At 33.6% G+C, this 27,200-nt stretch overlaps 4 protein-coding genes across 10 annotated transcripts; all 4 read right to left on the bottom strand.

Annotated features, from left to right (window-relative positions):
- Positions 1-275: 275 nt before the first annotated feature.
- LOC140668677 (uncharacterized) lies at positions 276-7,295 on the bottom strand. Of its 2 annotated transcripts, none has more exons than XM_072897914.1 (5): positions 5,401-7,295; positions 3,806-4,036; positions 3,487-3,716; positions 2,991-3,380; positions 276-2,740 (listed from the first exon to the last, which is right to left on the bottom strand). In XM_072897914.1, the coding sequence occupies exons 1-5, from the start codon at positions 5,578-5,580 to the stop codon at positions 2,395-2,397; spliced, it is 1,377 nt and encodes a 458-aa protein (XP_072754015.1). In that variant the 5' UTR covers positions 5,581-7,295; the 3' UTR covers positions 276-2,394. The 2 variants fall into 2 exon arrangements, with proteins under 2 accessions (XP_072754015.1, XP_072754016.1); XM_072897915.1 differs by lacking the exon at positions 5,401-7,295 and adding an exon at positions 4,381-4,946.
- A 706-nt stretch (positions 7,296-8,001) lies between these two features.
- Positions 8,002-9,197, bottom strand: Bug22 (cilia- and flagella-associated protein 20). The gene is made up of 3 exons (XM_072897923.1): positions 8,973-9,197; positions 8,523-8,882; positions 8,002-8,415 (listed from the first exon to the last, which is right to left on the bottom strand). The coding sequence occupies exons 2-3, from the start codon at positions 8,796-8,798 to the stop codon at positions 8,110-8,112; spliced, it is 582 nt and encodes a 193-aa protein (XP_072754024.1). The 5' UTR covers positions 8,799-8,882; positions 8,973-9,197; the 3' UTR covers positions 8,002-8,109.
- A 342-nt stretch (positions 9,198-9,539) lies between these two features.
- Stau (double-stranded RNA-binding protein Staufen) lies at positions 9,540-17,192 on the bottom strand. 6 transcript variants are annotated; one of them, XM_072897900.1, is made up of 9 exons: positions 16,994-17,191; positions 16,659-16,842; positions 16,077-16,153; positions 15,515-15,723; positions 14,822-15,433; positions 14,133-14,680; positions 13,533-14,058; positions 13,253-13,458; positions 9,540-13,107 (listed from the first exon to the last, which is right to left on the bottom strand). In XM_072897900.1, exons 3-9 carry the CDS (start codon positions 16,127-16,129, stop codon positions 12,847-12,849), a joined length of 2,415 nt encoding a protein of 804 aa, XP_072754001.1. In that variant the 5' UTR covers positions 16,130-16,153; positions 16,659-16,842; positions 16,994-17,191; the 3' UTR covers positions 9,540-12,846. The 6 variants fall into 6 exon arrangements, with proteins under 6 accessions (XP_072754001.1, XP_072754003.1, XP_072754005.1 ...); XM_072897902.1 differs by having other exon boundaries at positions 16,665-16,842; XM_072897904.1 differs by lacking the exon at positions 16,659-16,842 and having other exon boundaries at positions 9,540-12,063; positions 12,918-13,107; positions 16,994-17,190.
- A 675-nt stretch (positions 17,193-17,867) lies between these two features.
- Positions 17,868-27,064, bottom strand: LOC140668802 (uncharacterized). Its single transcript, XM_072898116.1, has 13 exons — positions 26,601-27,064; positions 25,332-25,458; positions 24,450-24,573; positions 24,190-24,296; positions 23,742-23,915; positions 23,233-23,387; positions 22,763-22,874; positions 20,252-20,752; positions 19,897-20,023; positions 19,579-19,685; positions 19,327-19,500; positions 18,987-19,144; positions 17,868-18,648 (listed from the first exon to the last, which is right to left on the bottom strand). Exons 2-13 carry the CDS (start codon positions 25,422-25,424, stop codon positions 18,513-18,515), a joined length of 1,968 nt encoding a protein of 655 aa, XP_072754217.1. The 5' UTR covers positions 25,425-25,458; positions 26,601-27,064; the 3' UTR covers positions 17,868-18,512.
- Between the last annotated feature and the right edge of the window lie 136 nt (positions 27,065-27,200).

Genomic DNA, 27,200 nt, shown 5'->3' with positions numbered 1-27,200 from the left:
TACACATGTGTCAAACCGATAAGTAACCATATGTATGGAATAGTACTTTTGAAATGGAAAAGTAACAGTTATCTTGAAGAAAAACATATACTCTGATAAGATTTTGACATTCATTCGCTTAAAGTATTTTAAAGCAGTGAATATCGTAAAGTTCAAGAACAAAATCTTTGTAAAATATGCCTATATGGTTACAATACCACGTTTTACATGTGCTGTTTATTTATGCATGCATCGATAAAATGTCATTCCACTTCATCTCGGGTCAATGACATGTGTTTGAAATTACATCGCTTTTATTCGTAATTACATAGTCGTCGTTTTAATTATCGATAATACACGTATCAATTCAACGACACGCGTCTTTTTTTTTTTTTCATGCGAATGTGAATGCAGAATGCAATTCGATTCATTTTATACAACGAATTTATTTATATATATATATATATATATATATATATATGTCACAGATGTGTATTCCGTCCAACTAACTCTACAAAATGCTCCTTCAGTATTTGTCTGCTGCTGAATACACTACTTTAATTTTTTTTTTGCATTACAACTGGCACTTCTGAAGTATTGTTGATCACTAGTCCCGATTACTAGGGCTTTGGTGTGTTTTGGCGCTTTAGAAAAATACTCAATTTTTGATTCTCTAAGATCTAAAATGCAAGTATGATGACGATTGAGCCGCGAGCATTAGATCACCTCGGATACTCTCCTTCTATCAAAAATTGATTATTTTTGTATACATATATATATAATCACTATTTATTGTTGCCTATTTCTAAAAGTATGTATGTAACATACGTCGGCAAGCATCCAGAAAAACGTAATCACAAAATACACGCTTGTATCTCTATGAGCTAATAATGTTGCATTAATAATGTGATTACACGTGATTTTTTTTCTTCATCTCTGCGATATATAGTACGCTACTTATTATTGTTTGTGTGTATGTGTGTACCGACTGTTATGCGTATACTCTCTATTTATGCCTTCTGCGGTGTTTCAGCACGTGTGCGGACGTATACATATTATGATACGGAAGCACGGGCTATTATCTACGTTACACGAACTAATAATTAACTAACTTAATTATGCCTCTCTAAAAAACTACTCAGACTTCTGTTTAACATTTATCTCATATATCTTGCTTATAAGAATAACGTCGTATTTATATCGACTACAGCGTCTACGTCTTACTTATCGATAATTAATACTGCGACGACTAGATTTGTTTCATGTGACTGAAACATTCGGTCTTGTGTTCATCCTTAAAATTACTATCTAATTTGACACATAATTTTCGTATACAGTCTTAATATTTATGATGATGTTCGTATTGTGCTAAAAATATGTCACAGACTACAAAACTTTTTCTTTTCACAAATTTTCTTCTTTTTTTTTTCTTTTTGGTCGATATACATATATGTCCCGTATAAAGTTCCCTGTGAAATTCCCTTCTCGATTGCTGTGAATAAAATAACTATGTCTTTTTTTAGAATTTTCACTGTTTGAATAATGCTACGCAATCATGTATAATCTATGCTCATAGAATAATAGTCCTATTATATATCAGCCGGTAAGTTGTAAATTTCATAACCAGTATAAAACGATCAGTACCAATATACAATTATCACAGAGTCGTTAAGATAATGTCACGTATGTACGTGTAGATTATATAAAAGTAGTTTTACAATCTTATTACATATATAATATAAATTCGTTTTCATAGAAATAAATTATAAATCATGTTTACCATCTATGCCAATACTGTTTTAAAGAGAGATTATAAAAAAATAAAGTATACATAAAATGGCAGTGTGGAGACATTTTTATCACAAAAATAAAATATGTTGTTGTTAATTTCTAATAACAAATAACATCTGTCAACTTTAAATAATACTTACATTTCTAGAAATATTTAACAATTATTATTTTCTATTATGAAAGTAATGCATATAATTGCACTAATATGCTTTGAAAATAAAAAGACTAGAAGTATTAATACTTAAATCTGGCTATGAAATTTCAAACTTACGTTTTCTGCTACAGTAGTAAAGTATTTCATCGCTAGGTTCACTATCAACGATGGAAGTTCACCAATATTTCATATTAACAAACATCCCTATCAGACAGTAGAAAGACATATCCATTAAATAACTAACAAAGTATACAATACCAACAACAACATACTTAATGCTAAATGTATATAAATAAGTTAAATACAATAAAGCATACAAAATTTCCCGTTTTCATACATTAGCACCATTACTCTCTGGAAATAAAGTTTACGTTACGACAGATACTGATACATGATCAATATACAATCATCACTCGACAGAATATTTCTCTGAGATTCTAAGACCAGTCCTCGTACTGACTACCCAGGGTTCATCTCATTAAATCTGCCGCTCTTTGTCGATCTCGATGGACCTCTCGAGGATGCATTCTTTTACGATGTGAAAAACAGTTGCCGGAGCTCGCAAAAGCTTTCGGACAGTAAGGACACTGATAAGGCCTCGCACCCGTATGCTGATTTATGTGGAATTTTAAATCCTGATTTCGCTTGAACGTTTTATCACAAAGTGGACATGCGTGCGGTCTTAAGTCCGAATGTGTTATACTATGGGCACGTAACGTCGAATTCGTCGGATATACTCTCCCACATACATTACATGGAAATTGTATGCCACCATGATATTCCTTGTGTCTGAATAGATTCGATTGCGTTTTGAAACTGTAAGCAAAATTAAATTATTTTTAGCAATACTCATGAAAATCTTTTGTAAACATTGACAGATAACGATGAGCACATATTATAAAATTACAAATTTAGAATACTAAAAATATTAATATTGAATATGCAAATTGTGCAAAATAATTAGTTATTATATAAGAATTTAATGACAATTTTAATATTTTATGTTTCAATTAAATTCTTATAAAATAATTGTTGTGACTGTTATTACAACGCAATACAAACGTACATCCTCCCACATATATCACATCCATATTTTCCCTTAGGCCTGTGCGTCTCTAAATGCACCTTCAAATTTCCCTTTGTAGAAATCTTTTTACTGCAGATTGGACAGATGAAATTGCTGGACGAATTATTATCACTGTTCGTGTGAAGCACACCATTTGTGGAATAAACGTGTTGAGATCGTAAAATAGGCTTTCCGTCGAATCTTCTTTCTCTGGGTAAGTGCGACCACAAGTGATTTTGCAAACCGATTTGCGATATAAAAGATCGAGCACATATTGTACATTCGTGAGGTTTGCTTAATGCGCTAGATGTAATTTTTTCACTGTCCTCATGCAATTTAGATTCGCTTTCGTCTTTTTTCTCTTCCTCTTCTTCTTCTGCTTCAATATTTCTAGAATGAATAAGAACTAGTATTAAATAAATTCAGTTGTTGATTTTTTTTCAGACCAGCAATAGCTTTATATTGTACTTTATTACTAGTAGCAAAACATTTTTACTTGTTTGTTAAAGGTAGTGGTTCAGGTGAATATGTTCCCGTTATTTCTTCCTCGTTGTCTGAAGAATCCGAAGCTTCTGATGCAGACTGTTCCATACCGCATTGTAAAAATAGCATCGGATCCACTTTTACCTCCATTTCCTCCATGCTTGGAGTATGACGTTTGTCCTCTTGGGAACTTAATTCTGATGGTCCTAGTGGCTCGTCTTCAGTTAAAATTTCTATCACACCCTACATACAGCGATAATAAATTACATGTTATACATAAAAATATATATGTGATATTTATAGAAACAAAATACAATATATATAACACATACTTTTGTCAATATTGAATGTAACAATCCTCGGTCTTCTGTCTTCTTTGCAGTATCTTTAATATCCTGTATCTCATCATCTTGTACAGAATTTGTATTGTCAATGTTACTATAGAGCTGTGATCTCAATTTTTCTTGGGTACGGTATGCCATCATTGCAAACCGATGGACACCCTCCAGTCTCTTAATGCATATAGAACAGACCATTTTTGAAAATTTGTCCTCCAATGACACCTAAAAAAAAAGTATTTTTAAAAATAAATTTATCATAAATTTATTTTAAAACATATACTATGTATATACATATCTTTCAAATATAATGGTATTGCAAAATTATTACATTATTCATTATTACATTATTATATTTATATTTGTGTATTTTATGATCAAAATGTATATATCTTTTTGCAAATGTTATATATTAGTCTAGTGTTATCATAATTCTCATTATTTTTAACTTTTCGTTATTATTCTTATTTATATAATGCATTGCAATTTTTTTTTATCCTGTAAAATTAACCTAGCTTTTGACTCGTTACAAGCGCCGACAATTTTGGTTCGAATAGAAAGAGAATTACCGTTTATTTAAAGAAAAAGCTGCCGTATTTTTTATACAATGCAATCTGATTGACGCATTTTCCGTAATTTATTCCGCCCGACGCCGCTCCCCCGACGCGCGGCCCTCATTTCCGATTATATTTATAGATGTAGTACTTATATAGCGCGCACACATATACATACACGGTATACTTATTGCAATCAATAAAATGCTAATTTTTAACACTTTTGTAGCTCCGCACAAAATGGTCGTGCTCGACAGACGTATTTGGCACGTACGATCACCTCTATTTATCGCATATTATTCTACCTACGACAAGCTCATTGACATTTCGTGATTCATTAAGATTGAGAGACCGGTATAATTATAATTTTCGACCGCAGATTTTCGCGAAGCGTTATTATGACACGTCACTGCGCACTTTAGGCATCTAAACTCCGAAAATGTCGACGTTATTTTTAGACGAACCAGTCGATTTATCCGCGACTCGGGAAACGTTAATAATCGCGAAAAAAATAAGGATTAATGAGACGATCAACTCGAGAATTACAGTACCTTCATTTTGTATTATCGCTTAACATTCGCAATCATAATCCGTATTCGAGTTCAAGGAATTATTAGAAATAATTTATTGCGCGATCGCGAAAGATCGGTATATATATATATATATATATATATATATATATATATATATATATATATATATATATACACATATATATATGCGACGATTTTCTGCATCAACATATTACACGATCGTAAAGTCATTATCGTCACTGTGTATTCATCGACCAATCTCTCGCCCTCGATGTCGCCCGAAATCGCCGCAATCGGCGCGAGAGGAGTTTCGAAAATCGAAATTTGGCCGAAATTTCGCGACCGGCACGTGCGATGATTACGATAAAGAGATATGACGTAAGCGTACACACAGAGAGACGTACACACGCGGTATATAGAGGGGTTGAATTTTGAAAAAAAAAGAGCAGAGGGGAGAAGCGAAAAAAATGCGCGCCGCGCGAAAAACGCGCTCGTCACTCACCAGGATATGCAGATATTTCCTTATCTTGGTCTGCAGGTAATGACGCCGGCCGTCCTCAGCGAAGATGTGCATCCCGTCGTCGTCGAGGGCGATATCGGCCGCACAAATCCGGCACTGTGTCGTGGACCGGTCCGCTCGCCGATCGCGCTGCTGCTCGAGATCGTGTGCCGCTGTACCCATTTCAAAAATGGGAGCAAAAAGGCAGGAGAAAAGAATCAAGCGGGAGAGAGAGAGCGAAAGAGAGAGAAAGAGAGAGAGACGAGGAAAAATGATAAAAAAAAATAATACGTCAAAGAGTGGGAGGAGAAATTTTTTTCTCGTTCCACGACTGGAAGACTTTTTCTTTACGATAATCCCCAAAAGAGACACGCGTATATTAAACGACAGACACGCACGTCGACTTGACGAGGGAGATTTTTTTTTTCTTCTTTTTTTTCTCGTTCCGTAAGAATGAATGACCCGGCTAATAAAGCGCGTTGAATCGTCCCGCGACGCGATATCTTGGTGTACCGGGACAACGACGACGCATCCTCGGTTGCGGGGAGCGGCGACGGTGCGCGACCGAGAAGAAGCGCGTGTGTCCTCCGGCGGCGCCGAAAGCGGGCGAGCGAACGAACGAACGAACGAACGAACGAACGAGCGACGGCTCGCTGATTATTCTATAACGATTTTCCCTCTTTTTTTGTTCCGCCGTATACTTTATATGAGTGGAGCCGCGGATTGGGCGAGATTATAAGCCGCGCGGCACCGCGCGACGCGACGCGACGCGAGACGTCGTGTGCCTCTTTATAAAAACAGACGCGCGCTCTCCGAGTCTCGATAGTCGTCGGGCGTCGGCGTGCGTCCGTCCGTCCGTCTCCCCCCGAGTGCTCAATACAAAATATATAATAGCATTCGTCGATTTGAAAAACATATGTATATAACCAATTGTTTTATTTATGGATTCCGCCGACGCTCCGCGTCGCGGCGCGGCGCGGCGCGTCGCGACGCGGCGCGCGACGCTCTCCTCTCCTCTCCGAGCGTTGTGCATGTGTATCTATACGGCGTCGGCGTCGGCGTCGCCGCCGCCGCCGTCGCCGTCAACGCCGACGCCGCCGCTACCGCCGTCGTCGCTGGCATCCGAAAATCCCATATTATTACATCGATTACGAGAACGCGGCCATGCGACGCGCAAAGAATAAAATGCATCGGCGCGCGGTACTCTTAATTAGTCCGCCATCTTCCGTCTGTAAACTTGTCAATTTTTTTCCCGTCTCGATCGTCGTGAATGCGCTTTCACGATTTCCGCGCCGCCTAACCACGTGTCGCCGATCGCTCTCCCTGTCAGTCGCGAGAGATGCGCGCTCTCCTATTTTCACGGACGCGCCGTACACCCGTAATATATTTGTCTCGCGATTTCGCGCTTTCCCGCCATTTCTCTCGACGCCGGGATGTTACTACGCGCGCGCCCTGTTTTTGCACGCCGCGGAAAATAGTCCGCTTGACGCGAACGAGCAGCCCCTCCCCCCCCTCCGTCCAATGCTTAACGGGGGAGGAACGAGGAGTTGGCGCTACGCTCCACGCGTCCCCATTTAAAAAAATCAATACTTAATAATTAGCAATTAATACGCGCGCGGAGTTTATGTGTATGTGTGTGTCTGCCGATTACCATTCTCCGTCTCTTCCGCCCCGCCCTTAATCACCGCGTTCGTATAATGATGCAATCATTATTTCATTAATTATTCATATCGATGTTTAATATATTATATATATTCTCCTTTTTTTTTCTGTACTATTGTAATATCGTTTTTACAAGATATGTTAAAATAGAAAAAATATAATTTTTGCGAAATGCATAATCAATTCGGGAAATGTAATAAAAATTATAATAAATTTTTATCATAATTGATAATGATGTTTTTATAACTAATGCCTGATTACACATTATTTTATATTTTATCGTTCATAATGCTTTTTTAATTGAATTTAATTAAATTGTAATGTATAATAATTATTAGAAAATGTAATTAAATAAATTTTTAAACAATAAAATAAATATTATATCCATAATTATTAAAATTGTTTAAAAAATATGAACGTTTTTGTTATTTTTCTTTTATATATTATTTGTTAGTATATATATTCTTTTAGTATATATTATTATTTTTCTTTAGTATAACTTGATTAAAAAAGTTTACAAATACATGTTTTCTCTCTATCTAAAAAGATTTAATAAAATTAAAAGATATACCTTGTTACTTGTTACTATAATTTGTCATTATTGTGATAAACAAATATATATATGTACATATATACATATATATATATATATATATATATAAAATGTGTGTGTATGTATATATATATATATGCATATTATTATTATATTAACAAAGTTCTTATTTGAAAATAAACATCCATTTGTATGCCAAAAATATTTGGCATAGCATGCAGCACTTTTTATAATTGCGATAAAAAAAGGATAAAAAAATGTTGAGTGAGATACATAACCTATAATTTTTAAAAATAATTAATAATCATGTAATAAATCAAATAGCATTAAAAAATTTTTTTAGCATGAGAGCAAAATATAAATTGAGGACAATCGATTTCTAAAGACAGTTGTTGATATATGAAATGCTTTATTTTGTAATCAATTTAAATAAGTTTTAAAGAGAAAAATGGACAATACTTTCCTTTTATTGAAAGCTCGTATTTCTTCACTAGTTCCTAACATTTCGCCTTGTTTTGAATGGGTAAGAATAATTTAAATTCCGCTGGCAATTCATCCTCTGAATACAATCGATCTGAGAAGTACACTCGTCGTATCCTACAATTGGCATGAATTTGTACTCTCAATGTCTCTACATAATTTGTTCCATAAGCCCGGCGTGTAAAATCAGCCAAGTTGAACTGTATTTGATTCCACCCATCGTCCAGTCTCATCGGCATAGTACATATAAATGGTTTTACTCTTGTCGTAGATTGATAGTTGCTAGCGCGGAATCTACGACGCACGTTTTTATCATCAATTATCTGTAAGATATAAATATTTTTGGTTTTATATTGAGAAAAAAATTAGACAATTTGAAAGTATGTTCTCTAATCTCTTACAAACCAATCGATATAATAAGAGACTTTACCTGGACCTCAAACGTGAAATATTTCTTCAGATTTTTAATGATCATCACCAAGAAAGGTAACTTTATACCCAAAGTTTTTCTTGGATCTGCAGGACATGTAATATACGTTGTGCTAACGTTGCTGCCCAGTATTTCCAGGACGAGGCTCTGAATGTCATTGTCAGTGATCCTTTTAATATGTCCGTTTCTCACCTTTTTATCCCAGATTTGTAGCGGTTTGCTGCCAATGCTGTACAAAATCGATAAGAAACCACTTTGGAAAGTATTTTTGAACATTTTTTGTTTGAAAATTTGACTGCTACGATAATTTTCTCTGCTCTATCAAAAGAAAACTATTTGTCTATTATTTTCTTCTCAAGTCTGTAATATTTTAATAAAACAGATTAGTTGATTTAATAACGGTTTTTTTTTTTTTGTGTACAAAATTTTAAGCTGTTAAAAAAAACTAACCTTTTTTCATCTTGACGAGAACAGAGGTGAAAACATTACAAACGACGAATTAAGAAATATTTATATTTAACATGATAAATTTTCGGCTGTTCGCGTATCGATTTTTATTGTATTTTAATTCACCGACTCATAAAGTATTGTCTCACAAAATATTTAATGGCAACTCTAACCTAAACAAACGTTTGATCGATACGCCATTTTTTATTCCACACTAGACACTAGAAATTTAAGGCCGATTCTTCATACAATGAATTTGTCCAGTATGCCAATTGGCTGGCTATTAGCTAGAGAATTTTTGGGGTTTAAAAAATTTTCTCCAGAAATAGCCAATTAGTATATCTTACAAAAATTGCTGACATAATAAATACAAATAAAATATAAATAAAATATAGTTACATTAGGTTCGCATTTGTAAATATTAAGTAAAGGAATGATTTTTAAATTCTACATCGCATATATGTAACGAGAATCTTTCACACAAATATTTGGTGAATTTTAAAAATAGAACTGTCAAATTTTTGTATAAAATAGATTTTACAAATTAAAGAATTCAATTAACAAATTAAATCTCGCAAATAAATTAATATATTTGATAAAAAGAACATTGTACTTGGACGAAGTCTCTGATAGAGGTAAATAAAACGTATTCCGAGATTCGTGTGCCACCTTGTCATGCGTATATTTGAAACGCATAGTAAAAAGGCCATATACATATATGTGAAACCTTTCTACAATTGTTTATCAACGTCAAATACAAACTGATGCTGATGAAGGAAAGCAGTAGATTCCTATACGTTATATAATTCATTTTCAAAATGCAATTAAAACTTTGTCGATATAAGAATCTTTTCGATTCTTTAGGACTTACGTATTCAAGAAGCAATTATTTTCAATGTGGAGGCTGCTGAAAACTCGCATTACGTAACTGTATTTGTTACAGTATATATTACAGCATACGAGAACCTAAATCGTTTTACTTAGAGAATATAAATCTAACATAATTAAACTATATTATGATATCGAGTATACTTTTTTTTTTGCGCTCGGTATTTATCCAGTCAACTAAGTGAAAAATTGCGAAAATATAACATATATTGCTAAAGTGATAGCAATTTTTTAAAGATAGTTTTCTAGTTAGCTCTAATAAAAGATAAGCAAATGTTTCGTAGCGTTTATGTACGTGTGACCGTATTAAAATTAAATTACAGAACGCAATATGGATCATACATGAAACTAATGTTTCATAATTATTTTTCTCCCTTTTTCTAGCCAATATTGATGCATCGGCTAGTATTTCTTTAACACTTTACAAATCAAGCCCGACAATGTGCTAAGTTGATTTCTTAGTATTAGCAGGCTCTCCTTAAAGTGTTGAAGGATTTCCTTTTGCGGTATCTTGGTAAATTGATACCTTAGTCTTATCTATCATTAATATTAACTATATAGTATTACAGTTTATATGCATAAAATTGTTTTTCTTGTAGCGCACAAGACGCAAGTTATTCAATTCGCTTCTCCTTTCTGTTTATCTCTCTCGGAAAATTATACATAATGGAATCTACTACTGTGTCTCATAATACTGAATTATGACATGAACAAGAAAGGCCCACTTATAAAAGCGATCAGGCAAAAAATCCAACTAGCATCTCGAAAAATCAATAAATAATTCTCAGCGAAATAATGTCTTTTAAATAATCTTCGAATTGATCGAGTGTAACTCATGTTAATTTCGATAGGTCAATCGTCGGAAACACTTGTTACAAATTCCCAATATACCGAGCATCGGGGATTTACGAATAAAGTACGTATGAATTTAATGAACAATAATACAATTTACTTAGTCGCTTGTATTTGTTGTTCAATAAATCGCATTTAATACGAATAATGAATAGAAGACAGAAAGTTACTTGATTGAGAACGCCGGTACAAAACTCTGCATCATTACATCGTCAAAATTGTAAGAGGCAGCGTTTGTATTTTGCACAAAATATAGAGAACTTTGAGTATACGAAAATTAAGTAAAAATTCCACGGATATTCAAAGTTTGTACCGTTTCTCAAGGTTTATCTTCACTCATTAAGTTTCTTCCACTCTACTGTTTTTACTCGGCAATAACGCAAAATTTGCCATTGTTCAGTGTTTCAGGATTATTTCTTAACAAAATTTAATTAATTTTGTAATATAATCCTGACGCGTAACGGGACAAGTTTTGGATTATCTCCTTTTTTTTCTCTTTATAGTTTCGGTGAAATTTCCTATACAGTTTATCATTATTATTTATCTGCGAATGATAAATGTGTATGGAAATTTCCTTATTCCCTTTGTTTCTCAACCAGACAAAATTCGCAGCTGTTTTCGGATTGTTTCTTAGCGAGATTAAGACAATTTTGTAATGGTCTTGACGCAACGGGACAGATTTTTAATTATTATCTTTTTACGTTTTCCGAAATTTCCGATGCAGCCTATCATTATTCTCTATCTCTGAATGGTAGGTGCATGGAAAATTTCTATTCTCTTTACTTCTCAATATTTCATGATACATGAACATGTAACCCCAGGATGCTTCTGGCCCCTATAGAAAAGCAAATTGGGGCATAGGAACAGTATATATCCCATTACCTATGTTTTAATAATTTAAAGTTTAGATACTTAATCTTTCACAAAATTGTTTAATCAGCACATGTCTCTGGCATATGTAACCAGAGTTTTCTCTGGAAAAAGACATGATTTTATGTATAATTTTCGTATGCGACTCAAGGTTTTAATTTGTTTTGTTCGATAAAACAAAAAAAAACATATACCATAAAATAATCAATTCTAGATAGTTGAGGATAAAACAGAAATATAAAAAAAGAAAAAAAAAAAAAAACACTGTTACGATTGTTAATTTATGTATTAGGTAACAAGACATAGCTCTCTTTATTCATGATGATGAGAAAGTCAAAGAATTTGATTGAGAAATTAAGAGATGGTCGCATTTCATCTCCAGGTCATCTGACTTCGTTTTTCTACGGTGTTCATATGATCATAAACCAAGACTGGAGAATGACCATTTTGAATTATCATAGACAAGTATATTACGATTGTGATCCTGTCAATGAAAATGTTATAATAATAAATATAGCAGTTATAGTTGTCACTGCTAGGATCGCAATCATGATCAAGCACCAATAATATTTATCATGATTCCACAGTAATATTAATTTTGCAAGAGTCATTATAAATACGAATCATTTCATACACTAACATTTTCTATAATAATAAATTTTTGATAGTCACAGACTATCTTTTGGCTTTGCCTACTGTAACTCCGATCAGACATTCTTACACATTAAAAATAAAAGAGTTCTTGCATAATTATTAAATACTCGTTTATTGGTGCTTGAACAGCATTTCAATGTAGTTAAGACACTGCAAAAGATTAGTAGTTGTTTTATATAATGCATGCTGATAATTAACTCGTAGATAATTGTATATAAATTGATTAAAATTTGTTTCTCTTCAACTTTTTATCATACTTTAACAATGTGAATAATAATAAGTAACCCAGCAATATAAATGCATAAAATAAAAATATCTAAACCATGTAGTGTTCTTCTAGTTTAAATCTTTAACCAATTTCTTTGGTAATTAATGCATTTTTACAATTACAATCGGATTATTATACAAAGTAATGTAGAAAGAGATTCAATATAAAAAGTAAAGCTTCCATAAAAATGGATAAAAATCTAGATAAATCAGCAACAAATTTTCTGCAGATGGAAATGAATAAAAAATGGTAATGAATATTTAACTGAAAGTTAATCTTCTTCTGCAATGTCTTAAAGAAGCAAAAATATAACTCAACATCATATAGAAGTCTTAAGCTATTTGGTTACTTATCAATAGCTCCATCCATGTTATTTTTAACTTGAATGCTAATGTGAATTCCATCACCAGACGCACCTTTGTCTTTCTTCACTTGCGCTGCATTTGAGGCAGGATTGTCAAGTCCCAATTTACTAAGTGTTCGAAGTGCTCTGAGTGCTGCTTGATTTCGGCTCGCTGCTATTGTCGCCCCATTACCGTGACAAACTTGTGGTGGATCAGTACTTAGTGTCACAAGTGATAAATATTCCTTATTTATGGATACTCCCTGAAACATTGGCGAAAATAACTATCTATTTTCACGATACACTAATGCTGTACATTTCCCGTTTATATATACATTTTTCATCTCTTTTTCATTAATTAAAATTAAAAATTTTTTTAGTACAGATTAAATAATCGTAATAGATTACCTTCGGAAAATCACTGAATTCTACAGTAAAATTAAATAATTCAGATAAATATTCTAATTGATCCTTGGCCGAAATAGTAGATGCATTCTGTTGTTGTCCACGTAATTCTTCAGCAACTATTTGTACACTGGGTCCATTTCCTAATTTAGATTCTTGACCTCCGTCCACCAATAAAAGACCAGGTACTAGTTGACGACCTATGGTACCTAATAACAAAAAAAATAATAAATTTTAAAAACATATTAAACATAGCTAGATGAGCTATGTTCTTTTTTCTTACCTCCTACCGAGTGAGGTTGAATGTCGTTTACTTGTTCATCTTCGAGAAATGTCACTTTTCTGGGTTTCGGCTCCGTGTTCTCGCTCTCTCCTGTCTTTATAGATGGTTTCGCAGGTTGCGGCGACGGTTTGCTATATCCTAATTGCGCCAAAAGAGCCTCAGCTGCGGCTCTTTTAGCCAATTTTTTATTAGGTCCAATTCCTTGCGCAGAATGTTGACCCATCGTTACTTCCATAACAAACTCTCTGCGTCTTGGCGCACCCTTCTCGTCTATCAGATTGTAGACCGGTTCTCTTTCACGTTTCGCCTGCTGAATCTGAACTAGCCGGGAGACTGGATTAACTTCCTCCGCGGCTTCACTCTCTGAACGGGGCTCCTGGTAAACCTTGATTAAATTACGAGATTTCTTTTTCGTTGCTGGTGGCTTACGTTTTACTCGCATCGTTCGATTTTGTATTGTAGCCGGTAAAGGAGGAAGACGTTTCAATTCTTCTAACATCAATTCGGCAGCGCGTTTCTTTGACACCTGACGAAATAGAAGCACGAGTATTAAAAATTACATAGTTGTTGTTTTTCTTCCTAAAAAATATAAAGGATTACTTTTTTTGAGGAGCCTTCTCCCACAGTAACTTTCTCACCAACAGTGCATTTCGTCATGAAGGTTCTTATGTGAGGTTTACCACTCTCGGATACAACTTCAAAGCTGACTGACAATCCACGTTTCAGAGCGGTCTCGTGAACCAGTGACACCGGACTTTTCAACTCGGCGTTTGGATCATCGATACCGTTCAGCGTACCATTCTCGTTAGTGTTGTTGACGCTTGCGATTTCTTCCGGTAAGGGCAATTGTCGTAATTGTTCCAAAGCTCTGCTGGCTGCATCGTGACGTGCCGCTTGGCCTGTCAAACCTCTACCCGTGAACTCGCGTTCACCAACCTTGAGTGTAACAAGATACAGTCCTTGAAGATCTGTATGAACTCCGCGATTGTATGTTATTCGAGGATTATACATTCGCGGGAAATTATTAAAACTGTGCGGCATAAATTGATGCTGTAATGTTGCCGGCGGAGCTTGTCGGAACGTGTAAACGGTTGGTTCACCTCGTTTCATCGCTAAAGCGTTCAGTTCAACGGTAGGCGGTAAATGTCCTGTAATGTAAAATAGTACATAGTGTTAATAATAATAATAATAATAATTACATAATTAAAATTAAAACTGCAAAAAATAACATCATAAATCGATATTATTGTACGACTACTATAGGTATAGAATTCGTAAAATGAAATTACCAGAACCTGTAGGACATTTGCCCAGATGGCCAATTCTCATGGCCTTGGTAGGTTTAGGCGGAGGTTGACGATACCACGTCTTCGTTAAGGCCTCGGTCGCCGCGCTGTGTTGAGCTTTCTTTATGCTGGGACCTTCTGCGACATATTCTTCCTCACCGAGTTTCAATGTCACCGTAAATCTCTTCTTGTGCGCCGGTCCTTGCTCGTTGGTCAACCTATACTGATGTTGAATCCTATTGAATCTCGCTAACTCATTCAATAAGCACATGGGTGTTTTTTCTTTCATGTTTGCCAAGGCTGGATTAGTCGCGTTGGCATGATTCTGATTGGACGAACTATCGTCTCTGGACTCTCCATTGGCGTCGTTTGTTATCGCTTTTGATTGTTCTATGTTCGATTGCTGCTGTGGCATGTGTTGCGACTGTTGTTGCTGTTGCTGCGATTGTTGCACTTGCTGCGATGGTTGTGGCTGTTGGACAGAATGATTCTGTTGGTTATTCGGTTGCTGCTGTTGTTGCGACTGTTGGTGTTGATACTGAGGTTGTTGCACATTTTGAAGAGTCACAGAAACTGTATTAGTTTGGTCCTTCATGCTAACGCTAACCATGGTATCTAAAGTAAACGTTATAAATTAATTTTTATATTAATAATCGAGAATGAAAATTAAATCTTTCACAATATATCTATGCTTACTGTTTGTATTGTGCGCATTCATGCCCATCAACATCGGCTGCCTCGGATTTCCATGCGGCGGGCCAGGATGCTGCATGTGATGCATATGCTGTTGATGGGGGGGCATGGACAGTATCGGTTGATGAGGATTCCGATGCGGCAGCAGATGCTGCGGCTGATGTAGCTGGGTCATGTTAGCCTGCTGCATAGGCCGCATCGGTCCTGCCATTCTATAAAAATATCATTTTTATATTTTATTATAATTAATATCGATAAATTTTAAATCACTCTAAATATAATCTTCATATTTGATATTAACTCTGTCTACAGATTTTTAAACATATAATTATTATTGCATCTATAATCTATATAAAAAGATATTTAATCTTTTCAAAGCAAAGAAATAATATAGTGGTTTTTCATCATATATATATAAGATCAAATTATTAAATAAACTCATTAAAAAATTTCTTAGTCAATTTATGAAATTTATATATATATATATATATATATATATATATATATATATATATATTTATTATGTTTTATTCAAATTAATATAATATAAAAATTGAATATTAACCTATTATGATCCCGTAGTTGATTCTGCATCGCGTGATGTTGATGACGTAACATCTTATGAAAAATACACAGAAAAATCTGTAAAATAGAAAAAATTATTAATCTAGTTTCAGTATATATTTTAGACAAGTGATAAAATTATATTTTGCACACATACAGACACACACATGTATATAATTAAATTTCTACATCAAGTATCAAGAAATTAAAAAGGTTTTTGTCAAATATAAAATACATTTGTCTTCTGTACCAATGAGTTCTTGTAGAGAGCAATTAGCAGACTACAAACAGTTTTTCCGCTATCTTGCTAATTAGTGAAAGAGAATAAAATTGTGGCTTCTCTATTATTATTATTATTATTATTACCAATGAATAAATAATTTACAAATAATCTATGAATTATACGGTTTCTGGCAAAAAGGAGGAAACGATTGTGAGGAGCTCTCACGTTTACTCCAGAAAGGATTTTACTCCAAAATCAACTTCCATTGCACGTGCGGCATTTTCCTTTTTTTCGCAGAGGCTCTTTTTAGACAGAAGCCGCTTCTCGGGTCTCGAGAGAATATTTGAAACAAAATCTTACACGCACAAAGTGATTGACGGCGGGCGTGGATAATCCGATCGACTTCGATATATAGGAAGACGATATAACCTTTTCGCGAGAAGGGCGAGCCGGTAAATTAAGCGGGTTACGAACGTGAGAGAGACACGATTTCGCGGCCGCGTGCGATCTCGTACGTCACGCGATATCGGGAGGCTTCTTTCCCCTATAAATAAAATTCGTTATCGAATAAAATTGGGCTTGGCCGTCAGCGGCGACGGCGGCGGCGGCGGCGACGACGAGGGCGATCTTCACGGAACTCGTGGGAACCCACCGAACCGCCGACACGCTTTTCTCCCTCAACCCTTTATCCTTACCCTTATTACGTTCGTTCTATTTCACGGAAATTTGGCGCGCAACGCGCGACGCAGCGAAATTTCCGGCGAGACAGATCGGTCGCGACAGATATAAGAGAACACCGCCAGGCCCTCGGCACGGCTATTGGCAAACAGTAAAGAAAAGTACTCTGTAGACTAAAATGCGGCCATTTTGACGTGAACCTGGCGGCTGGCGGCTGGCGGCAGTGTGTGACGTCACCGATTCGCATCGCCAGGGTGAGTTCGGAAATTCTACTCCGCGGGATGTAGAGGTGCCGTCGAGCTGACCAATCAGAACGAAGGAAATCTTTGCCACCTTTCGTCCTGATTGGTCTATTAAACGCTATTCTATACCACGGGTAGGATTTCAAACGCGCACTTAATAAATACGGTAGGTATACGAATCAAACCGTGGGAAGTAATAACGGAAATAATAATGGGGAACGAGAAATCAGATTTATTCACAACTTTTTTTTTTTTTTTTTCATTTAAGACACGCAATCTTTCCTTCGCTCGTCCTACGTGTCATGTGTCAGATGTGTCATCTCAAATTAGACGCTTCAGGTATTTCGAGTATTAGATATTCACGGCATATCATGATCATGGTCGATTATAATATTCAAAATCTTTTTTCTTTTTATCCTTTTTTTAGATTATTGTTAATATTGCCATATTGTGATTTTGATTTTTTAACTTTGCGTTTCTCTCTGTAGCTGTCAAAATATTATCGGACGTAATTTTCAAACATAATGCATAAATATCTATATATATCTATATATATATCCTGCGCGCACATTGCATATAAAATTATACACATCATATACTTTATCTCAAATTATATATTTATTGTGTGAACGTGATTTGTTAATCTTGTTAGAAGGAAAACAATTTTTTTATACTTGCCGGCATATTTATTTTTATAAAATAACAATAGACATCTATATTATATATTATATATTAGCAGTTTTATTATATCTATTTACCACTATTTTAGTTAGATATGTTGAAACATTTAATAATTAGTCATTATAGAAGTCTATTTTTTAATACATTATTGTTTATATATCTACTGCTAATTCGAGCCTCGACAAAATATGCAAGCGATAAGAATCTGCTTTGATTTCTTTTAAAAAAAATAAGAATTCTATGCTTTCTACAATATATGCTCTTTTCATAACATAATTTGATAAACATATATATATTTATCGAAACTAAGATTAAACGTCATTATTTTTCAACTTTTCACAATTACAAGTTTATATTTTACTTATACACACACATATGTGTGGATATATTTTAATTATACGTATAAATTTTATTTCTGAAGAAAAATTGCAATTTAATTTTTATTTTGTAATATTTTTTTAATGCAAGTTAATTTTTAATAATTGAAACTTTGCGATAAAAAAAGCACTTTGTATAATTCCAACAAAAATTAATCATTATTTTAGATCTTGAAAAATCGTGACGCCTCAATATCTGTATACCAAAAATGATTTGCCAGTATAAATTGTAAGTTTTACACTGAAACTTTCAGATCGGTGTAAGATGGTAATTGCACAGCGTATACAGGTTGATTGTTTTCGCTGACGAAGACTGTTTCATTGTCACCCTTTTCGATCAATTCCACGATAGCATTCGCCACATGCTCAGGTCTGTCAAGTAAAAAAAATATACATGTATTTGTTAAAAATTTTTTTGACAAATCGATTCTTTGATTAAAAGCATTGAATGTAAAAATAAAGAAGAGAAAAAATTTATTTTTATTATTTATCTTAAATTTGATATCTAATCTATTTTTTAAATTTATAATTACACGAATTAAAATGAAATTTATCTACATGTATATATAAATTTTACTTTATTATATAAATATATTTTTTATTTATCTTATCACTTATAATATATTATAAATATTATAAAATTAGATAAATAATTTAAAAAATAACTTTAATATTATATACAAAACTTTCTAGGCATATTTGTGACTTACGGTTGACTCTCCATTGTTGTCATTTCCTTGGCAGCAATCTCGTCATCGAGAATGTCCATTGAATAGACTTTACTTGACATGAATTTGGAGGCCATGGCTGTGTTTGTGAGACCGGGACATATTACCAAAACACGTATGCCTGTTTTTTCGTAGAAAGTCTACGAAAAAATATGTAAAATTTTATTAAAGTTATAATATTTAGAGCGTGTTTCAGAGCATCCGAAAGATAAAAAATAATAATAGCGTAGTTTAAATAATTTGATAGGAAGAAAGAGAAAATGAATAGATAAAGTTTTATATTTGTTATTTATTTATATTTATAGAAATCGCATTTTTTTACCTGTAACGATAAAGAAAAACCGACAATAGCGAACTGCGTCCCGGCGTAAATCGGAGCAATCGGATTACTTTGCAAGCCAACTATGGATGACATGTTAACGATAGTGCCACCGTTTCCGCCCTTGTGTTTTCCCATGTGATTCAAGCCCAATATCGTACCACGTACAATCCCTTTCTAATTATAAAGACGATAATACGTTAAAAATATCTGGAGATACCAAACTTCTACTGAATGTAATAAGACATGACTTACATAATTAATATCAACCATCGGCTCCCATTCCGCGTCGTTCATGATGCCGGCATTATTGATGACAATATCCAGTGTACCAAATGATTCTATCGCCTTATCGAAACACGCTGCAAAATTAATAAATGCTAAGTAAAAGTGCTTCAGTTAAAAAAAAAGTTTCTTTATTTTATTCTAAAATAATTCATAGATAAACGATTATATAATACCATATAATTTATCAACATAAACTGACTGTAATAAGATTGATATTATTTATGTATGATGCATCTTATTAATGGATAAAATTTTTTTATTACAGTTAGCAGTCGAATACAATACCCGTAAGTTCCTCGGCATTTGCCACATCTCCAACGAGGAAAATAGCATGATTTTCGCCGAATTCTTTCTTCAATTCCCCAACAGCTGTTTCGCCATTCGAGTTGGGCAAATCTACAATTGCGACGGCCTGCAAAATATGGTAATTATTAATTTAATAATATATTTTTTTTGTATCTCTATTTTAAAACATTATCTTTCATTTACGCTTATATTCGTGCCAAGGATATTTATTCTATTATCACCCTGGCATCAAAGATATGTGTGATACATAATTTGCTTAAATAAAGGAAATGTATTAGCAGATTGTATTACATTATATTTAGGGTTTCATATGTTTAGGGTTTCGTTAAATTACCTTAGCTCCACTTCGAAGTAATTCCCGAGCGGTGCAATAACCGATTCCGTTGGCTCCGCCGGTGATAAGTGCGGTTTTCTGCTGAATCTCCATTACAGACGCGTCTTGCTCTTTTCGAAATGATAAATGCAAATCGTTATTATCGTATGGATCTTGATTCAGATAGATCTCGTCAGGCACTGATCCATAAATGAATCTGTCAGGTATCGCTGAAGAGGAGCCGCAGATGTTGACATTCGAGATGTCTATCGTACGTGATAGAATATCAGGTGCGGATAATCTGAACCCGTTCTCGAGGTAAACAAGATCGTATTTGCGCCGATAGGCAAGAAGCAGCGAGAACACAATCATTTGATGCTGCATGCGAAATGCGCGTTGAATAATTCGAAACCCGAATATGTGAGAGAAATAGCATAAATCCATTTCGTTGTATAAGATGTTACTATTATTATGAATAGGATCATCATTACAGGCGTATTGAATATGCAAAGAAATGTCATACTAGCAATAAAATGGAATCAAATTTATATTAATTACTTTATTATTTTGAAATTTTAGTTATAATATATTAGTGTTTCGTAATCTTTCAACTAACTTATAATATTAGCTCATTTTTTTTATAAAGAGATTTTGCAGGGAAAATAGTTTCTCGTATAAGACATTACAAATTCAGTGATTTTATTAAAAGGCAAAATGCATTTTATTGGCAAGGCTAGCAACATACATATAACAAAAACAAAATCAACAGTCGCCACTAATCGCGTCATCGATTGAAAGCTACAAAGAATTATTACAGGCAATATCTCTCGAACAAAATCCATTAGCTAGTTAAATATCTGACTGATGTATCGAATTTTATATCTGAGTTTTGCAACTCGATGCAATCGCGCATCAAGCCTCCTCCGTAAGTCTTAATATCTAATATCGAGAAACGTGATCGCGGTCGAGCGTCGTGCTTGTGTGTGTTGCACTTAAGCTCTCTGTATAGATTCTAACTCTATCGCTATGCCATATTTCTAAATATTTTTTTTTTGTTTCCCTCAAAAAGACTGTAGAAAAGTTATAGACACGATTGTTGAATATGTAGTTTTTTGCTTGGAGTTAATCGTCCGACGGATTTTGGTTTAATTGTATTCGCGATTACACTGATGCGAATAACCCTCAATACACGAGGATTATCGAACTTTGAAGTGGAAATTGGCACAAGTGAGAAAATTTCAGTTTTTAAGTAAATTTTTAAAGACGCACAAAAATATCTTATTTTTATTGATTTATTCTCTTGGATAAAATTACTTAATTTCTTTGGATATCATATTTTTCTGTAAGATGTTTTAATTTTCTAAGTCATCTAATGCTTTTAATAAATACATTTAAATTAATGAATATATTTTAAATATGAAAGACTTGTTTGATTGTTTTACATTTTTACTTGGCTTATTCCACTTTTAATTAACGATTGATTATGCCTTCTCTCGCTCTTTTAATAGATATATCTATAAAGATTTATGAGTGTGTGTGGTATTCCATAAAGAGAATTTCCATCGAATCAGAGTTATCTGCATCAGTCATTGTAAGGGACGTATGTAATCTGTCTCTCTCTTGTTTTTTTTACGCTTCGAGAGTGCAAATAAATGTTTGTCTCTCATTCTCTTTCACACACGCTTTTTCCCTGCTTTTCTCACACAAGCAATAAATACAAAGTGTCTTTATTATATTCGACCTAGCGTGAAATGTGATTACATTACATTTAGTGCTATTAAACGGAATGGATTAAACGGAATCGTCGATATTACGATAGATGCGTTAGAAAAATGAGTAAGTTATACAGGACGATTACAAAGAGTGCGGCAGGATTCAGATATCGTTGTGATAAAATATTTTATCGGTACAATACACAAATGTCCGCACAACATCTAGAAATTATTTTCCTTCGAGAATTTTTGGGCTGATAAGCGAGTGCGTTGTTAAAAAGCCCTTACAAAAAAAAAAAAATCGACGCAAATTCGCAACGTGGGTGCGGGACGGAAGCAAAAGCCATTTATGTTTTTTTTTTTTACATTGTTTTTCTTTTTGTAATTAATGTTCCCGCTATCACGACGCACGTCGATCTTTGCGCGGATTCTTCTCCCTCTTTAAATATCGCAATTATCTTCTTCTCTTACAATTATTAAATTTTTGAGTACTCACATCCACGTTTTGTCTCGCGGATTTTGTTATATCAGTATAAAATGTACCAAAAGTATCGCTTTCTATCAAAAATCGGAAGTGATGTTAGCTTCGAATAATATACTCGTCGTTATTAAAAACGTACTAGGTCCTCAAAATATACATCGTACAAAAATGTGAGTAACTATGTATATTTCGCTCAAGTGCCCGTCTTCTTGATAACGACGACGATAACGATGCTCTAGCAGGTGGTGGGTTATATTTCGATACAAATTACATTAATTGTGCGGTACGGCATAGATATTTGCAGCGAAGCGAGAAAGGAGAAGGTGGAATTCTGCCTTAGTGCTTCGCGAAACTGATCTCGTGCGGTGGCTGGTCCTTCTCCACCATCCACACACTTCCGCTCTTGCCAGTGTTTAACACTTGTACCAATGCCTTTGCCACGTGTTCCGGCCTATATCGAGTTATTATTTTATATTATTTTCAATCATTTTTATGCATCAATTTCGTTATATATATTTTTCTATGCTTGGAAAAAGTAACATATAACATTCTTTTTAATTTAATTTTGTTTATTACGCTACAAAATTATTTTTATTAGATAGAGAGAGAGACAGAGAGACAGAGAGAGAGACAGAGAGAGAGAGAGAGAAAGAGAGAGAGAGAAATCTTTAATTGTAAAAATAAAGTGTTAAAAAAATTTTTATAGAATAGTTATTACACACTATATATTTATAACTAGAAAACCATCATGTTATATACATAGGATTATAAAGTTAATTTATAAAGAGAAAAATTGTATGATAGTATACCTTTGAGGGTTTGATGAGGCTGTATCCCTTTGCCAGGCATCTTCGTATCGAGCCAATAGAAGCTTCCTATTGACATCTCGTACTAATTTAGTGTCCGTGGCACTTGGACAAAGTGCCATCACTTTAACACCCGTCAAATCTACGTGATATTGATCCTATTCAAAAATTGAGAAAAAAATTAATTCTCTATCTCTTGTGTACTTAATTTAATAAAAATTTAAACATATTATTTAAAAATTCTTTAAATATACGAAAGTACATTTTATTTTTATTGTTTAATTATTATTTTGTTTAATCTATGCTAACTTCGAATATATACATTTGCAAATTTTGATAGGATAATGTAATAAATGTAGATTCCAACAAATTGATCTGTATATTAAATCTATATGTTAAAAGAATGAAACAAATTGATAACTCACGTCTCTGTTATTCGAATTATAGTTATAATCGGTAGTATAAGATTGAAGTATATTACATTTAGATATATCACAGTAGACGTTTCTTACCCCAAAAGCCCTGGTGAAGCTGACGATAGCTGCTTTTGTCGCGGAATAAATTGGCACGCTGACGTAAGGGTTGATGCTGACGTTGCTGCCGGTGTTAATAACGATTCCTCCCTGACCACCTCTATCCGTGCCCATAAATCGTTGAGCAAGCAAAGTACCGCGTATTACTCCGTTCTGTAATTATTATATTTGCAACGTCATTTTTAACATAGCTATCGCGTCAACAGATGTTAAAATTATACTTTATCGAAAGTTTATTGACAATATTGTCGTATATGCAATGTACAGAATCATAAATTATAATAAATTAAATTTAAAAAAATATAAGTCGCTATACAGACTGTTTCAATTATTATGAGTAATTACAGAGAATTAAACTCTTAAAAAAACACACTGTAAGATAAAACATGCAAGCATATTAAAAGAAATCTATCGGATATTTGCTTACAAGATTAATATCTACTTCAAGCTCCCAAAACCGGTCATTCATGATACCAGCATTGTTGATAACGATATCGATATGACCAAACTCCGCGATCGTTGTCTGAAACGATTCTGTAAATTGAATTGCATCGTGTGCTACATAAGAATTGCATTAGGAATAAAAGCAAAATACGTATGTATGCTATGTATGCATTAGTCGCTTACGCGAATAAAAATTAATCTGTAATCTAATAAAGCAAAAAATTATCGTGCAAATTATTATACCTTCGAATTGCGGATAATCCGTCACGTCACATTGCGAGAAGATGACACGATCTTTACCAAATTTCGCAGCTAATGTCTCCACCAATTTCTCCCCTTCTTCAGTATTAATGTCACATACAGCCACCTGCATATAATACAATATATTACTATAGCAAATTTTATATTCACAGAAACTATTGAAATATTATTTTACTTTGAATATTATTGTATATTATATTATTTTGAAATTAAAAAAAGTTGCAATAGAGAGAGAGTACTCATAAAAATTTGTTGTTCAATTTTATATATATATATATAAAATAATTTATTTGTCTCTCTTTTAAAAAATTTATAGAAATTTACGTCGAGGCTAAAATAAAATAAAAATTTCTAAAGATAGAAAAAATATATTTATTATATATTAGAATAAAAGTTTTAAAATAAAATAAAAAGTTTTAAATAAAATAAATATATATTTTAAAATATATATTATAATATAATAGGTATATCATAAACATATAATATATCAATTGCTAAAAAATAATGGCGATTTGTTTTCTTAGATCTCATCTTGAAATATGCGATTGCATATGCGATGAATGTTCCGTCCGAGAGCAATCTAAATTTAAATCAGCTGTTTTAAAAAAAAAAAAAAAAAACGCGAAGGGTTCTTGAAGCGTTATTTTTGCATGAAATTCCGAGTCGTAAAAATACATTACACTCATTGTTCAGAAAGAAAATCGAATAGTCACATTAATATGTATATTAATAATTAATTCTATCTTTTTCTTAACAGAAAATTAATTTGACAAAAAAAAGGAATAGAAAAAGTATAAAAAAGTATAGAAAAAAATATAGAAAATTTAGGTAGATATATTTTCTCTTAAAAAATATTATACATACCTTAGCACCCTGATTTAACAATTCGATGACATATGCTTTGCCGATGCCAGATGCGGCGCCTGTCACTAGGGCAACCCGCCCTTTTATCTCCATTTTCTTTAAATTCTTGTCGACGCTCTCTTGTATGCTTGCAAATAATGTATAAAAAAATATAAAAATGTTTTTACTTGTAAAATGTAAAAATTTTAAAATATTATAAAAATATGCTTGGATTAATGTCAAATTTAAAAAAAATATTCTCTCAAGAGTTTTGTTTCTAAACAAACTCTTCTTCTTTCTCTGTGCATAAAATAATATTTTATTTATTTAGCGTATTAAAATTAATGAATTAAATCGAATTTAACTGTTACCTGTCACGACTGGTAACACATAAATTCTTCTAAATTTCTTTATTTATTTAACTTTGATCTATCGGAATGCCGCATGTATTTTTTACCATTATGTGTATGTTACGTGTGTGTATGTATGTATATATGCATATATGTATGTATATATGTATGTATGTATGTATGTATGTATGTATGTATGTATGTATGTATGTATGTATGTATGTATGTATGTATGTATGTATGTATGTATGTATGTATGTATGTATGTATGTATGTATGTATGTATGTATGTATGTATGTATGTATGTATGTATGTATGTATGTATGTATGTATGTATGTATGTATGTGGAAATAGAAATAAAATGTGATTTGTCAATAAACACTGTCGTTTTTATTTTTTTTTCATTTGTTTCTCGTTTTATCATTTCTTGTAATATAATGACAGTATTAATTTATATAATGATTGTACATGTTATTGTATCATTTCATACAGTGATATACATATATGAGTAGCGAGTGATATACTGTTTTATCATTTTTAAAAGTTTGATAAAAAAATAAAAATACTTTTTTATGAAGATTTGCATTTTGAATTTCTCTAATATTGCACGCTTGTGAATTTTTGCAAATCGCTTTTAGCTCTTTCTCTTTCATGATGAGGATTCAATTCATGTGTTTCAATGAAAGCGAGCATTCACGCATTTACAATTGGCATACCGCCTTTTCACCTGTCACTTTGATCAGCATACCTCGAAATCAGCGAAAAGCCATTAAAATTCAGATATCAAAGATCTCAAACAAATTAAACGCGCAATTCGCATTTCGAAAATTTACCTCCAAGTTTATCAAATTCAACATCATTACCCTTGAATAAAACACCACAACAAAAATTCATCTATTATATATATATCGTCTAGTCCGGATCTTCTCTTTATCTACCTTGTCGAGATTAAGTCCCTTTCGCTGAGTTGTTCTTTTCACTGTGTACCTTTTGAATTCTCACGTTGACTTTTCGCAACAGGCAGGGTGTAAGCTGGCGTTTGCGTGTTCGGATACAATGGTCCAGACGATGCTCTTCCTCCGTTGAAAGGACGTAGTTGACAGTACCGAAGCGAGGAAAGGTGTGGTTGGTGGCTGATGGTGTACTGGCAGGCTGACGACCACGACGGTTGGGGTGCACACCCGGTATAGCCTGATATTGATTGGTGCGTCTGCGTGCCATGCGGGTGTGCGCGACGTCGGCCGGTGCGTGCCCTTCACGCACGTGCGTAAATGCGTGTGATGTTCCGAGGCAGACTATCCGGCGGCCTTGCACGTCGTCGGTCCCGTGGCCCCTTTTATTTTTAGAACAGCGAAAAAAAAGCGACCGCGCCCCGAAAGTAAAAGTTCAAAATCTTCATCCACGAATACTGAACTTTTGACGATTCTTGCATTTGCAAATGTAAAATGTAAAGATACTATATAGTTATGCTACGAAAATACGTTTGGATCAATGTCTTAATATTGTTAGCATTATTATTGCAATTATACCTAATAGAA

The sequence above is a fragment of the Anoplolepis gracilipes genome, chromosome 8 (assembly GCF_047496725.1).
Source record: "Anoplolepis gracilipes chromosome 8, ASM4749672v1, whole genome shotgun sequence".
Lineage (NCBI taxonomy): Eukaryota > Metazoa > Arthropoda > Insecta > Hymenoptera > Formicidae > Anoplolepis > Anoplolepis gracilipes.
The sequence above is the reverse complement of the archived record's forward strand: the minus strand, read 5'-3'. Positions and strand labels throughout refer to the sequence as shown.